The sequence below is a fragment of the Erithacus rubecula genome, assembly GCF_903797595.1.
Source record: "Erithacus rubecula genome assembly, chromosome: 2".
In the NCBI taxonomy this organism is placed as follows: Eukaryota; Metazoa; Chordata; class Aves; order Passeriformes; family Muscicapidae; genus Erithacus; species Erithacus rubecula.
The window spans coordinates 18,278,943-18,301,803 of record NC_136685.1 but is presented as its reverse complement, the minus strand read 5'-3'; the positions used below and the strand labels follow the sequence as shown (position 1 = coordinate 18,301,803).

Genomic DNA, 22,861 nt, shown 5'->3' with positions numbered 1-22,861 from the left:
AATGTTTATTATGGTGAGGTAACTAGGTACTAAACCTACTTATACTGCAAACCTTTTTTTTAAGATGTATAATCTCACATATCTGAGAGAGGTGCTGTTATTCAGTACAGGAGGAAGATAATAACAAAGGCTATTCACAGTGTTACTCTTCTAGTATCAATATAGCTGGAAATTAAGGAAGAGAACGTGTCTAAGTTTATCTCACAGATGACATTTAGGCAACATTTCTGGTTTTAGATTCTAATGTTTAAATGCAAGAGAAAACAATCTGGTAATACTATTTAAGGGAAAATAAGAGCTGTTTACAAATATGTGCATTCTCTCTCCATTTTTATAATATATATTGATACACAGGCATGCATACCAAAATACAGATGTATTTACATATAACAGAATGCCTGTAAAAAGCTTAATATAATGAGAGGAAGTGTTATACATGACAGAGAGACGAAACTGATGCAGGTTTATCTAAAACTAAGTTTTGGACTGAAAATCTGTATATTCAGAATGTAGAGAAATCACGAATGTACTTTCATTACACAGAGTACTAAGAGCAGTGAAACTGACTGGCTGGCTTTAAGAATGGGTTTCAGTTAAGCAGTGAGATTTGTTACTGCTTCAAACAAATACACTGAACTTTTAAAAATAAAAAAGGCTTTATTGTCCAGTAACATTAGAAAATAAATAATTTAACTGATAAAAAAGCAAATTCTTATCAGGCATTTTACTGTTTTCTGTACTTTAATAAAATGCCTGAATGTACATAAGTAAAATTCTCTTTAATAACTCAAGAACTGATTTCCTAAAATAATTGATAATTTGTGATACTTTTAATGAAATTAAATGTCTTCTATATAACAACATTATAAAATCATGTTTACAGCCTTACTTTTTTTTGAATATAGTACTATATTTTAGTTCCAAAGCTGGAACCATAATAGAATTAAAAAATTGCTTATTTTTTAGATCTCTATAGCCTTTGTGCTATCTAAATAAAATAATTTGTTGTCCATTTTTGTACTATTTGATTTTTTCAAAAATCGGATAACTGATTTTATTGATACTGATCTAAGCATCAGCTGACAGTGTTTGTGCTTCAGTTTTTGAAATATAATGAACATTTCAATAGAATTTCATTATTCCACAAAAGCGCATCTGTAGCAGGACTGCTAATAAATACAATTCTTATAATTTTGACCTCTCAGCTGTGATCACTGTGTTTATAAATTTCAAAATAAGTTATTCCAGATCACTCTTGTTTCCTGAACAAATTCACTGAAACATACACAGAAATTCAGTTCAAGAGCACAACTTTACATTTCTGAAATACAAGATTAATTGGTCACTCAGGGCTGGAGATTGGTGTCCAATGCATTGCAAATCGCAGTAAAAAATTCCCTGAGTTTTTCCTGAGCACGTCCTCCTCAACAGTATTAGAGCAAGTTTTGCTAATTCCAATGACTCATCGTCAAGTTTGGCCTTTTACGGTTTTTTTTATTATTGATTCTGTCTTCCATTCCAGCAAAGGCTACTTTTTTTTTTTTCCTACCTCCAAAGCTTTTGCTGAAGTTAATTGCAGAGGGGGAAAAAGTTTTATGCCAGACAGTATGAGAAAAAGTAAATACAAATTTTAAAAAACAATGTACAGTTATAAAGTCGAGTGATAATAAAGTGATATAATCAGCTACAGAATAGTTTTTATTGCATAGGAAATGATTTCACATCCAAAGCCAGGATTTTTTTCTACCCATATGTCAAATCATCAGTTGACTCTGAGTATTAGCAACATTATTGATAATCTCCTAGATTATATTTATTAGTAATGTCATATAAGCCTGATTCAGACTGGTTTGGGTTTTTTTGTTTTGTTTTGTTTTTCAATGTAATTCAATACAGTATTGCTTTTCTTGTGTTTTCATTTTAAAACTGGCTTAAGATGTAGTACATTGTACTAATTGTACATTGATTGGTGATTTCCTATTAGTTTCTAGGTGTGTAATATTTTTTTTATATATGCTGTAATCATATTAACAATTTATTTAGGGCAAATAGTGCTGTGGACTTACGCTCAAATAAATGTAGAGTCCTATCCTTAGATTTATGTAGCTTAATGTCCTGAACTTGGAAAGGAATTATATCAGTCAGGTTTATTTGTTGTACAGTGAATCCATCAGATCAATTAAAAATACTTCAGAGAATATTCAGACACTTTATGTGGATAAAGTATACAAGCTTTCATGTGTTTGCATCTTTCTCTGTATATTCCCATTTTTGATTACTAAAGATTCTTTAGGAGTTTGTGGAATCTAGATGGTGGAGCTTGTAAAAATGGATTCTGAAATCTAAACTCATCCTATGTACAAGTGATCTACCACATATAATATTGGAAATTCTGATTGTTTAAACATCAAACAATAAAGTACTATTTGTGTTGCAGAATTATCCAGTTAACAATCACATTTTCATCTGATGCAACTTTTCATTTTGTGAGACCTTTTGCAATAATCTGACTACTGCTGTGAGTTCTGCTCATAGCTCATGTAATATATGGAGCCAGACAAGCAGCAATGAAGAAACAGAGTAGTCAGTTCAGCTCATGAGGAGGGATGAAAATAGATAAATAAAATTAAATAGAGCCCAGTGGAATAGGGTTTGTGCTCATTGTGCCAGTTTCAAGAAAAAAATATCTTAATTAGAGGCAAAATTAATTAAAATCTTAATTTGAACGCATTTTAGCACCTTCTGTAACAAGAGTTGACTCATAACTACCATTCTGCTGTGTTGAAAAATTTTCTGTTTTATGTTAAATCCATTTCTAACTGATGCTGTATACCCTGGCAGGACAGGAATGAACTCCAGACATTCAGCAGCTGAAACATCCTTGGCTTAAAACCATGTGCTCTGCAAACACAGACTGTGTCCAAATATCACATCCTGGCCTCCTGCATTCAGGACCATCTGGAGGACATGGTATCAGTTTGATGAGGGCTTTTAACAGTTTCACTTACATGCCAAAGATGTTTTGGTGTGAAATTGTATGTGATACCTCCTCCATGGGTATATTTCTGGGTTTTGGTGTTGGCTCCAGTTACCAAAAGGGCACAAGCATGGTCAAAGGTACAAGCCCAGCCTAGTCTGAGCAAGCTGGTGGGTATGATGTGAGATTGCACAGAGCTGCACAGCATGGCTGTATCCACAGCTGATATTTTTCATCCCTACCTCTGTATTCACCTTAGTGTCATCAGCCTTGGAGATTCATTCCAGTCAGCTCAATATTAAGGATGAGCTAAGTGCAGAGGTATTTAGGTTTATAAGGCAGCCAGAATAGATAAAAAATTTGTTACACATTGTGTTAATGAAGGTGAAGAGTGAATACAAAGCCTTCTTTAAACATATTGCCTCATTAGAACATAAGACCTCATTAGAATAAAAGACAATTGAAGATGGGTGGTGTTTAATTTTTGGACATTATTTCCTAATATCACTTTAAAATTTCTTTAGGTTTCTTTTAGCATTAATCTTATTTTTCAACAATCTTTTATTATCTTTGACAGTGTTATTTTCCTATATTATTAGAAAGCTAATGATGTATGAAGTTAGCATACTTGTCCTTCCTCATGGACCTATGCCTCCATATCTAAACTTATTTTCAGAAGGCATGGAAGAACATTCTTAACATTTTAGATTTCTTTTAAACTGTTGTTTTCTCAGGACTAGACAGTCCATGAAAGGCAGCACCTCTTAATAGAAGGAGCATCTTAATGAACTGTTGAAAATCACTCAATAAGTAAAAGCAAGGCATTTTGATCTCTCATTCAGGAATTCTTTTCTATTCAACCTAATAAGAATGCATTGAATGTCCAATGTCTGTCAATAATTAAGACAATATAGTTGTGTTTTAAAACACAGATTAAAGGTCTTGCTGGCATCAGATCTATCTTTACAGTCATGAGTGTAGTTATGTCCAATTGATGGAAGAGAGGGGAAAAACACATCTGGATATGTTGAAGTTGTCTTTTTTGTCCTTAATACTAATTTTCCCAATCTTTTAATTTCATCCTCTTTCTTAACTATTCCTTATGATTTTCTTCATAATTCATATATTTAATGTTAAGCTTGTGAATTGAGAGGTCTATGCAGCTGTGTGCTTTAAGCAGCATTTTTTATCATAAGACATAGTACCTTGTATGTTTCTCATGTGATTCAGGAATTCAACAAAAATTGAGTCAAAATATGTGTTGTGACCAATCTTGAAAAATATAAAGACATCATATTATCTACAGACTGAAAACTGTATAGAGATGTTCATCAATTAACTAGCAGTAAGCAAGTATTTCCAGAGACACTGTTCAGTAAATTTACCATTTCACTACCTTGGAAATTTTGTAAAATTTGATACAGATCTTCTTCAGCCATAGTGGATAGGAAGAGTAAGCAAAGCTAACCTAGAATTACTGGTTCTTTTCACTTCTCACTGAATGCAACAGAGTTTTTAATAGTTCATGGCTCTGTCCGAGGTTTATTTTTTATTTTAAGATTAGAATGACGGATCATTTGCATTTGGGAAAGTTTCCAAATCTAGTATTCTCAGAAGTAAGATTTTAGGGTTTTTTGATTATTTTCATGCCATTACTTCAGCATAAGCCCTTTTAGGTTTCTTTCCTTTGTTCAGTATTACTTTTGAATTTGAGCAATGTACAGCATTTAATCAGCATCAAACCTCTTTAACGATAATTAAGATAAGAGTAAAGATGATGTACACTATGTATTGTAACACATGCCTCATTTTCTTTTACAGTCTCGTATGTCTCTGCTTATCAGTACTTTGTCCTTAATTTCTTTCTAGTCTTTTTTTCTGGACGTGTTCAGTACACTTCTACTAGAATATTATTTCAAGTAAAGAATCAAGAGGCAAACTGGATTCTGAAAAAGTTGTCCTTATTGTTTCGGTGAAAAAGATTATAAACTTTGTGGTAACCCAAATCTCTTTATGAAGTATTTTGGTTTTAGTATTGTTTCATTTTACAAATAGTGTCTGATTATTTTAGAGAAAACTTTCATAAGCACCTTTGTATATGAGGATGTTGCCAGTGGGAGAAAGTTCCACAAAGTGTGGAAGATTATACTTAATATTTTTGACATGTAGAGAGAATGTGATTTTATGAAAACAACAATAGATGTCTGCAGGTTTAAAATATTCCTTAGAGAAACAGGACTGACTTTTTTTCTCCAAATAGTTTTTCCAATCACTTTGTTTCTAATATATTTCTAAACTATATTATAAATTCTGGATTGTAGTGCCACACCCTCTTCAATTTAATTTATGGAACATGTGTTTTTTAGTAATCATCATCGATTTTAAATTATAGATCATTGGTTAACCCAAAATCTTTCATCATAGACATGCAAGCATAGCCATGATGGCAGCAGCAGGTGTCCAGCTTATTGGTTTAGAATGTAGCATAATGCACTTCTACAGAAAATTCTCTGATTGTCCCAAATGCTGTTCTTGTTTCAGTTCATAGAGTGTTTGGTATTGACCACATAATGCTCCTTCTCTCATTTACTTATGTAGACAGCCCTGATTGTTTTTTGAGATTCTGCAAGCAGGATATAATTGCTTTGTGCTCTTAAACTATAGAATTTACTGGCTAACACACATGAGGTGGCTGGGGATATTGCAGTGACCCCTGTGGAATGAGCAGTGGGTCTTTGCTGACCTGTCAGTCAATAGTCCCTGGGGAAAGATTCAGCCTCCACTGCTCTCTGTGCTGCCATGTTACAATCCTCCATTTACCCAGGTTTCTCCCTTGAGGTTTTATTCCTTTTCATATCACTGCTTTTCATTTTTAAGCCTTGAACTGTTAAATAGTGCTATTTCAATAATTTTAGCTTTGTCTAGAATTCAGTGGTTTTTGCATGAATACTAGTCTGTGTATTCTCAGAAGACTTAGACAATGTTGCACAACTGTGCTGTTGTCTTTATGCAGTGGATCAGATACCTTAACATACAGGAGAATGGTAATACCTACCCACCTGCCCACAAATCTTCATCATGCACTCTTCCATCAGGATCTCAGCTTTCACACAAACGTTTTCTGGTTCACTATGATTTGCTTTCTTCCCCTCCATTTTTCTGTTTTCACCTCTTACAGAAATTCTTTCCAAATTCATCTCTCACATTTCCGTATCTCTTTCTTTACTGTGCTTTTTCCTGTATTGCTGTTTCCAGCTGATCTTCCCAAAAGCAGCAGCTGCTTTGACCACACAGCAGGGCCAACAACACAGGGTCTCAGGAAAGCAGCACTGCTGCTGCCCACATGTGCTGTCCTCATCACATCTGTGGCTCACACATCAGCTGGCTGGTACTTGTGAAGAGCAAACAAACATCTGCCTTACTGCAGGGAATTGGAATGTGAATCCTACTGTGACCCCCACACAGAGAGAGTAATATCTGAGGATTGGCTTACTAGAGTTTGCCTCTTGAAGGAGGCTGAGATGCACTCTCCCTGTGTTTCACCTTGTTTGGTTGCTGTCTGGGTTCTGCACTGATTCCAGTTTCAGGGACTATTGCAGTACTTGTAAGCATGGTCTGCTTCTGCTTATTGGGCAGTGTACAAATAGTGTGCCCATACCACAGAACATCATCCTTGGAATATACACTGTTGGAGGGGAATTGGTTGGGAGCTACCAGTTGCTGCTTAGGGATGGGCTGGGAGTCAGTCAGCAGGGAATGAGGAATTGTACTGTGCATCAGTTTTTTGTCTCATTTCCTTTGCTATTACTATGTTATACTTCAATTATTAAACTGTTCTTATCTCAACCCATGAGGTTTTGTCTGTTTGTTTTCTTTTTTTTTTTTTTTTTTTTTAAAGTCTTCTCCCCATCCCTGGGGACTGGCATGGGATAGAAGAATGGGGTTGGAAAGCAGGTTGAGCAAGTGGTTGTATGGTAACTAGGTGCCAGCTGAGGTTAAGCCACAGCAACTTGCTGATAGAAACATGCTTAAAATTTCTCCACTGACTTCTGACTCAATCAGACACAGTGGACAACATGTACACCCTTTGAATTCATCCTTTTCTGCTTTGCTACAACTGGAATTTCAAACTCACCCTCTTCCTTTTCCAATTCAAGTATGCTTCCACATTTTTAAAACACCCCAATGGCCCTAACATAAGCACTGAATTAAAAATCGCTCACATTTTTCATTATTGGTCTGTTTTTCTAACATCTCAAATAGAAGTTTAGTATTGAGATGTCCAAGCTAAGGTTCAGCACTTCTACCAATGTATGTACCCAGAATAGCCTGTTTCAGATTGCTTTGTGACAGTTCTGAACTGCTTTAATTCCATTAAATTTCTCAATGTAAATGTCTTTTCTATACCAGCTATTACAAATTGTATCCATATTTTTAAATAAAAAATAAGAAGGATGAGAAGTGGGGATAAAGACCTCCAATGCAACTTGTATCCTGAGTTTTAGAATAAATAGTGAAATATTTCCTGAGTATTGACTAATGAACTATAACTTTTTATCTGCCACAAGAGTGATGAACAATTTCTTTCTTACATAATGCTTTTTTGTAACAAAGGTGCATTTGCAGTAGCAACAGCTGAATTGGAGAAATCAGGTATACTCTATGCAGTCTTTTCTTTCTTTTTTACTTCTGTTTTCATTTCTCCTAATAATGTCTTCATTAACATTGATGAAGCCTCTTCTAAGCCTCAAGCTGTGACCCTAAAGGTCATGAATAAGGCTGATAGACCTTCTTTTCAGGATAAGAGCCTTACTTTTAATTAATTCATGCATTTCATGAAGTAAAACTTCTCAAATTCCAACAACAAAAAAAAAGAAAAGAAAAAGTTAAAATTTAAAAGTTAGAGAATACACTTCAAAAATGTCATTGTTTGTGTCTGTGGAGAGTTCTTTGAATTTTCATGATATTATTCCCATTAACACTGCAAGGCAGAAAACATGCAAATTGTAGATCAAAATGATGTTGTACTTAGGGACAAAACTCAAACTTCATGTTAAAGAATTGTATTAAATTCCAGTCACAACCTCTTTAATTACAGCAGTCCCTGTAAGTTTGTTCAGGAGGAAAGGAATTGCTAAGTAGCTTCAGAAACTCCTGATTCCCTTTTGTGGAAGAATAATGAAAAGTGTGAATTGCATTTTCCACATAATTTAATTAAATCCTTCATTAGTGAGAATTGACATTTGTATTCCATACTAAACAAGTTCTTTATGCTTGGAAAGTAGCTCTCTTAATTTGTTTAAAATTGCTAGGAATCTATTACCTTTTTTGGATGAATACTGATTGCTGTGCCATTGGTATTTTCACAACCAAACCAGTTTCAAATAGGATTACAAAGAGTGTGTTAAATCAATTGCTGGAAGAGAATATAGCATTTTTTTCAGTACTACTATCAATTAAAATCTACTCCTTCTGTAATCCCACAGCTGAACAGACAGGAATGTTATTTATAGGAGATGCAATAATACAGGTCAGTAAACATTCACTTTTTTCCAGAGACATTTGTTTCATACTTGATTTTATTTCAGTAACTAATTTTGCATTGCAAATCATTTTCTCCCTATCATATCTGTTTTTAGGTTAATGGTATAAATGTAGAAAGTGCTACCCATGAAGAAGTGGTAAGTTATTCCACTTTGATTTTTTTATTTGGTGTACAGAATATCTATGTCCAAACTGTTCTCTCTCTGGCCTTGTTTCAAATTAATTTATTATTTTCTTTTTTACTATGAAGACAGTGCTGTCATCAGGTTTGTCATATGTTTGATTATTAAGACTTTTGCAGTTATTTAATCCCATTTTGAAATGCAATTTACCACAATGTTTTGTCTAGCGTGAAACAAAACATTTTATGGAATAGTGGTCAGGTTTTACTGATGTGTGTCATTTATTAGATTGGCTGTATGAGGACAAAGCCAGTTCACATTCTCTTGATGTGCAGTGCTTTTCCAGTCTGCAGTGCAAGGCCATATAAATAAAAATTGTTACCCCCTGTTGCCAGTTTATTGGCAGTTATCAGTTGATTCACTGAAAAGGGTATCTCAGAATAGCATCTGTAGCAACCATAAATGACATGGGCTTTGGCAGTCTTATCAGCAAGGCAGAAATTACATGGGCAAAGGAGCTAAACTTGCTTTTATAACTTGAAGGTGATCTCTCTAGGTCAAGATAAAGTGCAGCTGCATGATCTTGCAGTCCTTTTCTTGGTGTTGATTAATACCATCAAGCTGACTCTCTCACAGACAGTCTCAATAAAGAATAGTTAGATCTATTGTGTATTGTGAACTGCCCTCCTGCTGCTTGTATTGTTATTGCACAGAAAAAAAAAATAAACTTCCAGAAAGTTACTCCTCATAAAATGGTAAGTTTCTTCCATTCAGGATTGTTTATGAAAACCAAGAAGTGCTCCAGAGCTGTCAGTGTAACACAACAGAGATGAGGAATGCAAGAGAAATGCATGGTGCTGCTCCTTGCCCTGTACATGGGAATTCATCAGAAGCATTAAGCAAAATTGCTACTACCACAGCATGCTACTATGATCAGAATGGGGTTAGAAGAATGTGTCAGGCAATAGAGGAAAGATGAGGTGGGCTGTTGCCAAAGCTCTGAGAGAATGGAAGATTTATTATTTCTTCTTTTATCTAAATCATATCTTTTCATTTTAATTAAATAGTGATTGAGATAAAGTCCTCTTTGTTTGAATATGGTGGGTTTGCAATTTGAAGGAAATGCTTTATAAAAGGAGGTCTGGGAACCAGAAACACCACTGAAGAAGGTATATAACATATTAAGCTGTTACAATATATTCAGCTAGTAATAGAGTGATTAGGAGTAGTTGTCCAGAAAGCAGGAGATTAAGGATGGACTACTCATCTAACTTTTAGAAAACCATAACTACAACTTCTCTCTCTTTAAAGGATGCCCTGTTTTCCAGATATCACTCAGGTTAAATGAGAGGTGCTCCAGCATTTCTGTTCAAAGGACACTCACCAATGAGGCATGGGTATTCTTAATGCACTCTGAGTTCAAGTTTACACAATCTTGTTAACATAATACAATGTACTTAATGGAAGCCTGTGAATGGTTATTGAATAATTATTTTGGCATCTGGCACTGTGGTCTCTTACATATTCAGTCATCTGCTTCAAAGTGGGACTCCTGAAGCACCATCCTGCAACACAGTTTGGATGCATTTCTTGCTGCTTGCAGAAGGCCTCTTTTGCAAACACCTGACTCAAGGTTATGAATTGTACTGTGTGATCCAAGGGACTGTGTACTGGGTCTGGGCTGAGACTACATTCCTGTTCTTTGTAGCAGCCAGTATGGTGGTGTATTTTTGTTCATGACTAAAACTTTAGTAACACTCTGCTGTGTCTGTTATTGCTGATCAGTGCTTGTAGGCCACCAACACTTCTCTTTTTCTCAGTTTTTCCCCTTTCAGTGAGTAGGCTGAGAGTGGCTCAGAAGCTGGAAGGGGATACAGCCAGGAAAGCCTGTCTGAACTGACCAAAGAGATATTCCATACCATATAACACCATGTTCAGCAGTAAAAATTGTGGGAAATGTTTTCTGGAGGAAGCAGCTGTTGCTCAGAGTCTGGATGGGCATCAGGAGGTTGTGACAGATTTCCTTTGCATCATTTGCTTTGTTTTTTACCTTTGTCTTTATTTATGTTACATAATTGTCTTTATCAGGAAACTGTCATTACCATGAAGGTTTTCTTCCTTTGTTGTTCCTGTTCTCTCCCACCCTGCCAGTGGGGGGAAATAGGAGTCAATCCACCACAGACTGCTAAAAGTGATGCTGCTGGCAAAGGCAGACATTCTGAATTACTCCTCTAGTCCAACTATAGTGATAAGCCATTAAGGGGCAGAAGCAAATATGTTTCTTACTTTTCATGGTGTTGAACTGATGGGTTTTTTCTGTTTGTTTGTGGTTTAATTATGTTATTTTTTGAATTGTAACTCTAAAAAATGTTTTCAAAAAATCTTCTTTCAGTTTTTTATTTTGTTTGTTTCACAATGACATTCCTTGCTGTTCAGACCTTTTCCCCTGTTTGCTCTTACTTTTTCTCCCATTTTAGAATGTCTGTTGATTCATGCTTGCAGGATGTGAGGAAGTGCACTCAACACAAACTCAGAAAACCTTTATTTCACAAACCTGAAGCTTAAGTGTAATTGTATGTCAGTATGGCTCAGAGGTGTTAAAGACTTAAAACCCATTGGGGTTAATACATGAAAGAGAAGGCCACAAAATCTGAGAACTTTAGGAAAGGAGGCCAGTTTGTTCTGTTTGCTACCTACCATCTTCTCTCCTGAGATGTTTATGTACCAAATAGTTTTGTTTCTTGACCCTTGAACTTCAGCAGTAGTAAAAGGTGATTACTTCTCAGCAAACCAAACAATTAGCTGCTCTGTCAGCAACAATTTAACAACAAACTGACTTTCCTGTTTTTCTCTTCTGATACTAAAATTTGCTTTTCTCCACAATTAATCAAGCTGCTACTATCACACATTAGTTCTGGATAAGGGTATGAATAGAATAAATAATTCAGAATCAGTGCCAAGAGAAATTCTGCTTTTGTAGTAAGTAATACAATAGTAAGGAAAATTGAAAATAATTTCTTTTCCTTGAAACTTAAGTTTAGTTTTAGAAAGATTTTACTGGTGTGGAGTGACTGTGGATGCAGAAAATGTTAATTCAGAGATTAATATAGTTTCTGTATTGTGTATCAGAGAGGCAATTTAATTTTCTTTCCCTGATGGCTAATCAAGTTGTCACTGTGCATAATATGAAAGGAGCAATCAGATCTCCTGAGTGGAGAGAAAGAGGGAAGCAAAGGTAGAGAGTATTTTGGTTGAAGTTCACAAAGGTGTACTAATTGGTGTTTTCGAGATATTCACAATAACCTGTGAAAGGAAATTAAACCCAAGATGGTGTTTTTCTGATTCAACAGAATTTTTTAAATTCATAGAATCACAGAATCATAAAAATGGCTTGTTTGGAAGGGACCTTGAAGATCATCTATTTCCAACACCCCTGCCATGGGCAGGGACACCTTCCAATAGACCAGGTTGCTCAGCCTGGCCTTGAACACTTCAGGGATGGGACCTCCTCAGCTCCTCTGTCAGTCTGCTCCAGTGCTTCATCATCTCACAGTAAAGACTTTCTTCCTAATATCTAATCCAAATCTCCCCTTCTTGGCTTTAAAACGGTTCTCCCTTGTCCTATAACTACATTGTCTTGTTAAAAGTCCCTCTTCAACTCTCTTGTAGCCCCTGTTAGTGTCTGGAAGGTCTCCCCTGAATTTTCCCCAGGCTGAAAAGCCCCAGCTCCCACAGTCTGTCATTATAGGAGAGGAGCTCCAGCCCTCTGAGCATCTTCATGGCCCACCTGATATTCCCAGGGCTGAACACACTTCCTGGCATTTTGTGGTGTCAGTCTGGCCACTTCTCTCTCCCTGTTCTTAGTGAAAGAGGAAAATAAGATCCAGAAAGATTTTTGTGAGTCCTCAAGGTTAGTTCTGCCCTCTGCTGAAATGCACTAGAAGTAGCTGTTTGTTTCCACCATAAGCAAATTTTAGATGTGATGAAAAACCATCACTGTTGCCTTTCAAAGGGGAATTAGACAGGGTTCTACATAATCTCATGCAGACTGTTTTTTATGAATCCATAATTAGTTCAAATGTAAGTTTGTATGGATTAATCCTATTTCAAGGATTAATAAATGGATTATTTCCATTAACTAAAAAATGCAGGAGAGGGAGTTTAGTTATACAAAAATGGAAAATTAGGTGTTGCATACTATTTTTTTCCTTAATATATCTTGTTCATGTATTTTAGAGTAAATTAGTATGTTTCACACGTTTTTAATATTAAACACACAAATGTCAATCTCTTTGGAATTTTGCTCAATGATCCAGGAAAGTACTTGGAAATATTTATTTATTTTTATTTGCTAATATTCTCATGGCAGGACATTGCTAAATAAACAATATCCATTAAAACAGAACCCATTCAGTGGGAATAATTTTAGATTTTCAGAATTTGAACAGGTTTTAGTCAATAATAAATATTTTTTTTTTTTAGTATTTAGTACATCAGATATTTACTGTAATGCTATTTAATGTGTCATTTGCATGTCTGGCTAGCAGTGATGAGCTTTTTCTTCATTAGGCTGATTAATTAGATACAAGGATTGAATCTGAAAATTGTTTATCTTCATTGAGATACTGAGATTTTATTTTCCTTTTTCCCTTTAATCCATCATCCATTCTGCATTAGGTATTTTGGAGTTGAAGTTCTCTTCTGGAATTCAGTTGCAAATGGTGGAACATAGATTACGAATTTTACCCATATAGTATCAGAAAAAAATGAGATCAAATAGAAAAAATAACAGAGCATACATAGCTAGAATAGGCACATAATGCTTAGCTACTCAACAAATAAATCAAAATTAATAACATAATATAAAACATAGGGCTAGAGTGATGGATTAATAAAATAAAGTAATAAAAAATAATTCTAAAATATCATGTCAAATAGATGCTTGGCAAATAGCAAAAAAAAAATTTTATTTACAAATTTTAGTGTAGTAATACCATATAGTCATATTAATGAGTAGACTTTTTTGATTTATGCTATTATTAAAATCATTAATCTTCAAACAAATTAAGATATATATTTACAAGGTTAAAATTGCAGTGTTATGTTCTATTGGTTAAACCACATGTTAATATTTGAATATGAAATTCATTAATATTTGAGGCAATAACCGTATGATATTTAGAGAAATTAAAAATAAAGTTCTTATTTTATATACACAGAAGGTTTAAAAACTTAAGATCACTGCTAGAAATAATCAACAATAGAGACCAAAGTTCAAGGAAATTTTGTTTAGCTAGATTGCCCAGGTAGTTATTACACTAACATGTAGACAAACTTTGTACGTGTCATTTCTTGGGGGTCTGTCTTAATGGTGCCAGGATGAAACTTCACAGGACTTTTAGCAATACTCTGCATGATTTACTTGAATAGCTCATCCTTTGTACTGCAAATTTTTTCTCAACACAGAAGTATTGGAAGGGTAATTATACCAGATCCAGAAACACCAGTAACTAAGATTTTCTCACATCATGTGAAGGTTGTGTGATTGCTCTGAATGTCACGAAACCATTTGATTTCTTCCTTCAACAGCATGGCTCTCCCATTTTCTCAGCAATTTCCAGAGTTTGCTTTTGAATTGTTTGATTGCTTTTGTTTGTTTAGATTGTTTAGATTATAGAAAACTATTTCTGTTTAGAATTTAAGCCAAAACTTTTAGCATCTTGTACTTTTCTCACTCCAGCTAATTTCCAACACTGACCTACATTGTCATTAGATATTCAAAAAGAAATTTAGAGGGTTTTACATACCAATTTTTCTATGACTAGTTTCTCTGTAATCTACTTTCACTAGTTTTTGATTACACATATTGTCTTCCCAATATGGTACTGTTATAATTTTCTTTGAATGGGCAATTTAGAGCATGGAGTAGGGGTATCTTGAGTGGCATAAGGTTTTGATGGGCTCCAGACTAAGAGAGTGTCTCCAGTTACACAGAGATGTGTGAACAGAAACAGCATGGGTAGAATCCATCACCCAGAAATATTATTGACAGGGAGATTGCTGAAATGGTCTTAGATTGACCCCTTGCTTGATTTATATTTGGGATCAGTCAAAGTGAACATATAGATTTGGAACCATTCGTAGGTTACTTTCAAGCACAACAGATTTTTGACACACAGCTGTTCAAGAAACTGCATCACTGAAATTTGCTTTCAATGAGAATCTCTTTACACATGAAAAATCCATGAAGTTTCTGTTTACTTAAAGTGTTGGAATATATTTATAGGTCTACAGATACACCAAAGAAAAGATATCAAGCTTTTGAAGATTCTACTTTCTTAATTTATATTGATAGTAGTTCTTACTCATTGCCTCAGTTCTAAAAGAATGCTTTACTCATCTATTATATGGACAGCAAATGCCTGTTAATGCTGAATGTGTATCTGCATGACAGCTGCATGCATCAGACCTGAGGCAGGAGCTGGGAAAAGTGAACAAATTCTCCTATTGAGCAGCATTTATTAATGAATTTAGTGTGCTTTCATTAAGACTTACTGAGTACTTCAGAAAATTTGCTGCTGCTATGTGGGGGGGAGGGGGGTTTGAAATAAGCATCAGTAGCAAGAATGCTGATATGTGACATTTGCTGGACATAGCTTTCTTTTAGTTACCCTATAGAATTTTCCTGAACTACTTTCATGGAGATTTAGTCACAGCAGAATAGGACTCATCATGACAGTGAGACAAATTATTAAAAAATGTTTTTCACATTGCTTGGATGAAATCTAAATTTACTTTCATTTCTGCAGGTGCTAATTTGCCGTAAGTATTCTGTATCCCAGCACTGCATAAAAATAATGCTATATAAAATCATCAAATTGCAGTATAACTTCAAAACTTTGTGGAATGTACAATTCATCCTTATTGTTTCCAGATGCTCTCAGAACTGTGATTATTTCCTCACTGAATGCATCTGACAACATTTCTCACTAAAAAACAAGTTATAGGATACTTTTGGTCTCCAAATTCTTTCATATGCAAATGATAAAACTCACATTCTTTAAAACTTGATTTTGACATTTAAATTTCCATCCATTTGCACCTTTGCTGTTCTTTTGTAGGAGACAGCAAAATTTCAGAGAAGGATTTTTTTAAAATGAAGTAACATGAGTACCTATTTAAAATGTACAACTCAAAATATTACAAAACTTTTGTAATGTAATTGTGGAAATCAACTTTAGTTCAAGCTCTAAATATGTTAAGAAACTATTCACAATTAAGTAGCTCATATTTCAGCAGTACTATTACCTCCATCATTTTGCAGGAACTTCATTTCCTGTGTTGGAGAAGCAGCAAGTACACTGGTATTATGAGCATTTCCAATGTGCATAATCTGTGATCACAAAAGCAGAATTACTATAATTAAAATGGATAGAAGAATTTAGGTACCTCACACAAAAGAGCTCTAGGAAGATTTGAAATCTTTTTTTAAGCTGTGGACACAAAATATAGCACTTAGGTAAAGCACAGCAGAGTGTGACAAAGTAAATACTAAGGGGACAAGGATTTAAAATATTAAATTTTTTTAAAAGGGTGTTTCTTTTACCCCTTTAGAATTTCTATTTATTTCATTAATAAATGTTGATTTATGAGAAATTATATCAACCACTTTAGTCATAAATACTTTCCTTCATCTACTCCTCCCACCTGTACAAAACTGAGTACCATAGAAGTAGGTCAAATATGTGAACAAAAAAGGGACTTAGAGTAAGAGCAAAAAGGTGTAAGCTATCTGTGAGTAAATCAGTGGGGAGGGTGTGGGGGGTAATGGGGGTTGTCTTTGAAAGGGCTGGTAGGAAAAGAAAAAACTACTTTGTAGCTTCAGGAACAATATTGTATTATGTCCCTTGTTATCCTTGATGAAGAGCTATCCACTCCTGGTTCCTTTGATCCTTATATACTCTGCCCAAAATAGTCCATCTCTTCATTTTTTTCACTCTACTTGGTTTCCACTCTGGCTGAGCTCACTTCTCTGAAGTATCACCTCCATCTCATTTCCCTCTCTTACACCTTCATTTTGCTACCTAAACAGTGTTTTGTGCTTTTCATTAATTTACTCCCTTAGGTTAGGTGACCTTCAGTATTTTTTCAGGGTATAAAGAACTTAGAAGTGCTGCACACTCTAGCTCAATGTTATCAACACAACATAGCTGCAAGCTAATAGTTAGTGTACACCCTGGTGATTCTGAACAGATTAATTAAATAAATGTTTGTGAAAGATTAGACTTAGGCTGTTTACATAAGTGAAAGTTAATAATTCAGTATTTTTAAAGTTTTTTGAAATGGAAAGGGAAATATGAGTTATATAGAGGCCTTACAACCACATAAAATTAACCCATCAACAAAATTGGTGTATTTCTGACAAAAGAGATTAACTCCTTTGAGATCACTGTGTAAATTGTACATAAATATTATTTCCCTTCAAAAAGTTATTGACTTAATATATATCTTATAATATATCTTAATAATATATATAATATATAGGTATAACTAATATTTCAGACTCATTTGTTTAGCTGCTGATTTGAGGATGAATAATAGCACCTGCTCTTGTTCCTTATTGTAGAGAGCAGATGAAACACACATAGAGCAGAAGTGTATTCATACACTTCAAATAGCAAATAAGCTATCACATTTCATAAAAAATATTAAAAGACTGGATTAGTAAATCAAAAGCAGTTTTGGTGTTGTTGTTTGTTTTTTCGGTTTTTCTCTTTTTTTTTTTGTCCAATATGATATTAGACATCAAAAGTCTAGTACAAAAGTGTCTAGTAGAAAAAGTAAGCCTTGCATTTAAACAGTTATGGCTCTAACTGTATTAGTACTCTGGGGGAAGAGAAACTATGTCATAAGATGGTAACATGACAATGGGATTTTAATGATATTCCCCTTATAAAATAGCATGGTATTTTCCCAGCACAGGAATTTTTTAGTATTGAATAAAAGCATATACTTTATGGTGATCTGTGCTGAATAAATATTAGCCTATAATGTAACAAAATTACAAGGAATCATGGACTATGGTCCTGAGACAGTATGCAGAAGTTTCAGGTATGGGACTTTGCCTAAAAAAGATTTCTCTCTGATCAGTGCTAAATACTGCAGATGATTTGCTGGTTTATGGTGATGGTAGAACTTTCATGTCTGCAGAACTGGGGAAACAAGAGTGTTAAGGAGGGGTACTACTACTGTGAAATAGTGCTGAACTTTATCCACAAGTATTCCTATTATGCTTTTATGTTCCTCTATATGCTGTAAGGAGTTTAGTAACAGAGAAATCTTTTTGTGTTCTAGGTGGCCCAGTTCTTTAAATCTGAAAGGATGAACAGAAGATTATAAATAAATTCAAGCTACATTGAACTGATCACTCAATGGGTCTTCTAGCTTGTACTTCAGCACTTAATTGTGGGAAACAAGAGCTCCTCTTGGTGCTTCCTATCTCTAATCCTATATTAACTATGTTAGGCTAGAAGACATAGATCAAAGAGATCATTGTGGAAAAGTTTGTTGCGAGAAAAGGAAGAAATGTCCAAATTGTTAACAATTTCTCAGTCAGAGAATGGAGCATATGACCTGCTGAGTTTAAAAACTTCAAAACCTTCTAGTTTTGTTTTTACATTCAGTAGCACAAGACAGCCTTCATTAAATATTGCCTGTACTTCTGCTGAAGTTACCTTCATCATCATTTTATACCATTGCCATTAAATGATGGCAGGGGTTTTTGGCTGATACCTCTCTCCTCAGAAACCTCAGGTCAGATAAAATCTGCTTCTAAGAGCTGTGCAGGTATATTACAGATACAAGCATGCAACAAAGAAAAATGGAAAGTAATGGTTTAATGAAAACCTGCATTTATTCTTTTTAGCTCAATCTGTGCTCATTCGAGTTTGTATAAACTCAAACACTTAACTATCATCTAGGAAAATTTATAGATATAGTTGAAGATTATGAACCTGCAAGGTTAGACTGTTCCAATTTCTTTGCTTGAAAAGGATTGCATTTACAACAGAAGTGTTTGCAATTCTATGGACACTGATTCCACTTTACCATATGGATTTCCAATCACATGTAGTCAGATGTGCATCTGTCTGTTGTGAGTTTTTGATACCTGAAACAATTCTTTTCTTTTTACAAGTAATTCATAACAGTAGATTAGCAATAAAACATATTCCTTGTTCTTTAATTTTGTTTTCTGTGGCTTTGAACCCTTTTTATTTAGAGCACACTGATCACAGTTAAGATAAGAGTGATGTGCATTTCCAGAGAGAGGTCCCCATAATGCTCTGATACTCTTGGGATTTTTTGAAAATGGCCAAGTTACTTTCTCAGGAATGGGTCTTCCTGATTCAGGTAATAGTTATCCTTAAGGAAATTTATTTAAACTTTAATTGCTTCAGAGAACAGCTGAGTTGACTCAAAATTTATTTTCCAATGTACAGTATGTAACAGCATCTTTCATATTCCAGACAGTTTTGCAAGCATTGTTTACACAATGCTAAATATAAAAAAGATAATTATAAAGATAAAAAAGATAATGCTAATAAAAAAGATAATGAACATAATAATGAAAAGAAAAAATTAAATAATTTTTTTTTCTTTGGTTCATAATGCCTGGTATTTATATCATACAGAAGCAGCATTATTTGTTTAAATTGATACTGAAGCTATCTGTAAAAATGTCTGTTACTATAATAATAGGCAGAAATTAGATAAAAGTGAGAATTGAGTAAAGAGAAGTTGCAGTTAAGTTTAAATCTATGAAACTTTCCAAAAGCATTGACTGTCATTTTTCCTAGCATGTTTGTATAAATTGTTCAGACAAAAGGCTTGCTTTGTATTAGTCAGCTAAGCATCTGGAAAGAGATTATTGCTCACTGAATAGTGCTACACTAAGGAAGAGAAGAATCAAAAGTTATTATTTGAAACCACTCCATACTTCACCATTGGAAAAGCAAAAAGTATCAAGAAATCATTGTTTCTTGAACTAACTTAATTTTGCTTCACGGTCTTCCAATATGAATTGCAATCTAATTTTAAAAACTATTTTAGAAGCTATTTTGTGTGTACTGTCATTTTAAGGTCTACTTGTACTTTGAGGTGTCTGTTTATCACACACCCCCCTTGCTATTCATAGACATATAAGCACAATACATGATTTTTTAGCCCTGTCCTTATGCTTTGAGCTGAAACTACCAAGTTTCCTAAAATGCCTCCAAGTATACTTTTGCCTAGGCAACATTTTAAGCATTAAATACTATTGTTCTGTCTGAAGATTAAAGTATTTTTTAAAAATTTTTAGTTATCTAGATTTCATTGGGGTTTTTTAGATTTTTTTTTACTATTATGTGTTATGGTCTAATTTTTCATATATTTTACTACATCGCGGTTGTTTGCCTGCTCTGTTGCAGGCTTGTACATAACCTTCCACCCAGAAACCTCTCAAGTCCAAGGCTTGCACTCATGTGAATTTCAAGTGGTTTATTTGTGAATTTCTTGCACCTTTAGCTCATGCATTTGTCAAGTGATTCACATCCCTCTGATTCAGAATTTTTGCTTCAGATTTTTGTCTGAGTTAGGTACTTAAATATTCTTAATATATGCAAGATAAGATTGATTTCATCTAACATATGTTTAAAGTGTAAGGTTATCATCCAGATTCTCTGTATTCAGAGATACATAACTGTGGATGTGGGTTTCTTTGTATCTTCAAAGATCTTTTGAGGATAAGATTTCTATAAAAGATATTAGCAAATACTTTTGAGTTGAATCTTTTAAATGGCCAAAGTGAAGTGATTTGACTTCTGCACTCAGAATAGATATTGGCTAAAGGGGCATATGGGTGAATTCATTCATGAAAAACATTCCCTTTTTCAATTTTAATTGCTGTTCTTAATAAGACAGAAACTGTTTTAAAAAGCCAAAACCTTGTGTAAATCTCTGAATAGTGTGAATACTGATTTTCAGGTATGTTTGAAGATTTTTAAAAAATCACAAAGAACACAAGGAACCAAAACTTAAAAAGAATGCACAGCAGCTATGCATTGTGCCATTGGCTTGTGTGCATAGAGATATTTAAAATTTCCCTAAATTGGGTGTTGACAGTAAAAATGAGTGACAAATGTCATTAGGTTTTCCTAAAATATGAGTATATTTTTCCCTGCAAACTCTCTAATGTAGTTAGTTGAGATATAGAATCTCCTATTTATATTTTTGACTTTGTCTCTGTTCTGTTCTTGAGAAATGCATGTGAGAAAGAGAAGTGTAATAAACCCTGGATTGATAAATGTTCTTAGAGATCTGCAAAACCTGCAAACTGGAACAGCATGAAAAGCATTTCAGCTGAAGCCCTTTTTTCCTTTATAGCTATGAACATGAATAAGTGCATAAACACACACACACACACAGAGTTAGCTGCACTGAATGCATTTAATCATCTTTTAAAAAATAACAAAACCCACTCACTTCTGCAATTCTCATTTTGTATTATTGCAACAGTAACAGTGAATGTTGCCCCAAAGATACTTGATTTGTCTTTTCTGGACCTAGTGGACTTTAGTAAAAGCTTCAGCATCCCAGAGCAGTGCATTATTTAGTGACCTTCTGACTGTTATGACCTTCTTGTGATCACTAAAATTGATTTTGTTTTGTTAGTATGTGTGTGGTTCAACACTTTGACCTCTTCAGACCCTACCAGAAGAATACTAAGCAGCTTCAGGAGGGTATGATACAGTGTAAATATCTTTTACGGTACTACGGATGCTTGGAAATTTTAAACCAATTCATTAATATTAGAGTTATTTGCTTTTCAAAACATAATTTGAAATTAAAAATGAAATCTCATAGTCTGCAACAGTTTCTAGTCTACTGTTTTGTTTTGTTCCAACAGTTTTTGGATTTATTTTTGTAAAATTTGACTGATGTCTTCCAAAAGCACATTAAGCAATATGTCTGGCATGCTGTCTCCTCTCATCACTTGACAAATATAAATGTTTGTGTGCAAAAATTCTTTGCTTAATTAAAAGAAAACATAGTTGTTCTTCTGTGTTTGGAAAAGATCAATTTCTATTAAGAAATTAAAATTATTTCTCTTTATTGCAAAGTTAAAAGTAAAGTACTTATTTTTTTTTTATTTTTTATTTAAAAAGGCACTTGTGAATAAGAAAGTGAGTTCTCAGTATTAATTTTATTTGATTTATATTTCTTCCCATTAGATATATAAGGACAATATCATTACTACATTTTTAATTTGTTGGTTTTGAAATTTTCTATTTAATTTTGCAAAACACTGTTATACTGATTATAAACTAAAGTCAGCTTTTTAAATAGATTTACCATGCAATGAAAAGTAAATTGGTACTACAAATATAGAAGCACTCGGTAACATGATCTTGTATTTTTTTTCCAGCTGTGATTTCTCCCGCCCTGATACTTTCTGACATTTTTAATTTGGAAGGGAATATATAAGGTGTCCTATCTTTGTAATAGTAGAATGATACTGGCAAAGCTACCAATCATCTTCAGTGTTAATTGAGTAACAAATAATGTCTGAACTAGGAAATAGGAGATTTCCTGCAGGAAATTAGGGGCAGAGGATTTCAGGAGACATAGTTTTCTTGCACCTTAGAATTTAAGACACATTGGTCTGCTTTGCAGCCCTAACATACCTTTGTGTAACCTTAAAGCAGCCTGCAAAGTTTGCTGCACTGTCATTCCTGATTACTTGTGTTGTGACCATCCTCAAATGTTTTAGTCAAAAATCAGGGATCATATAATTTTTCTCCCCAGTGTTTTTTCCCACAATGAGACCTCAGGTTCTCTTATAGTCAGAGAAAAGCACAACACTCAGATTTCTGGGGTTGAGTAGGTAGCACTGGCTGTTGTATTTTTCACAGTAAATAATTTAAAAGCAGATTGAGCTGCAGGGGAGATAGAAAGAAGGTTCTTAGTTTCTATCAGACATTAGCTTGATGTTTTCATGTAAGTGAATACATTACTCTCTGGTGTAAGCATTATTTTAGGTACACAAGTGGAAAACTTAAAATGTTTAATGCTGTGTCTCATGATGTTGGCCAATGTGACGTGCTAAAACAGTGGTCTGGAACAAGACAACCACCAACTTCCTCCCAGTACATTAAAGCATCAAATGCCTCTATATAAT

General features: G+C 34.2%; 1 protein-coding gene across 1 annotated transcript in view; it reads left to right on the top strand.

Moving 5' to 3' along the window:
• Nucleotides 1-22,861, top strand: part of SNTG2 (syntrophin gamma 2) — a 108,548-nt gene that overhangs the window by 9,988 nt on the left and 75,699 nt on the right. The window contains exons 4-5 of the mRNA XM_079297577.1: nucleotides 8,464-8,507; nucleotides 8,617-8,658. Coding sequence (XP_079153703.1) covers nucleotides 8,464-8,507; nucleotides 8,617-8,658 — 86 coding nt within the window. The remainder of the gene's footprint in view (nucleotides 1-8,463; nucleotides 8,508-8,616; nucleotides 8,659-22,861) is intronic.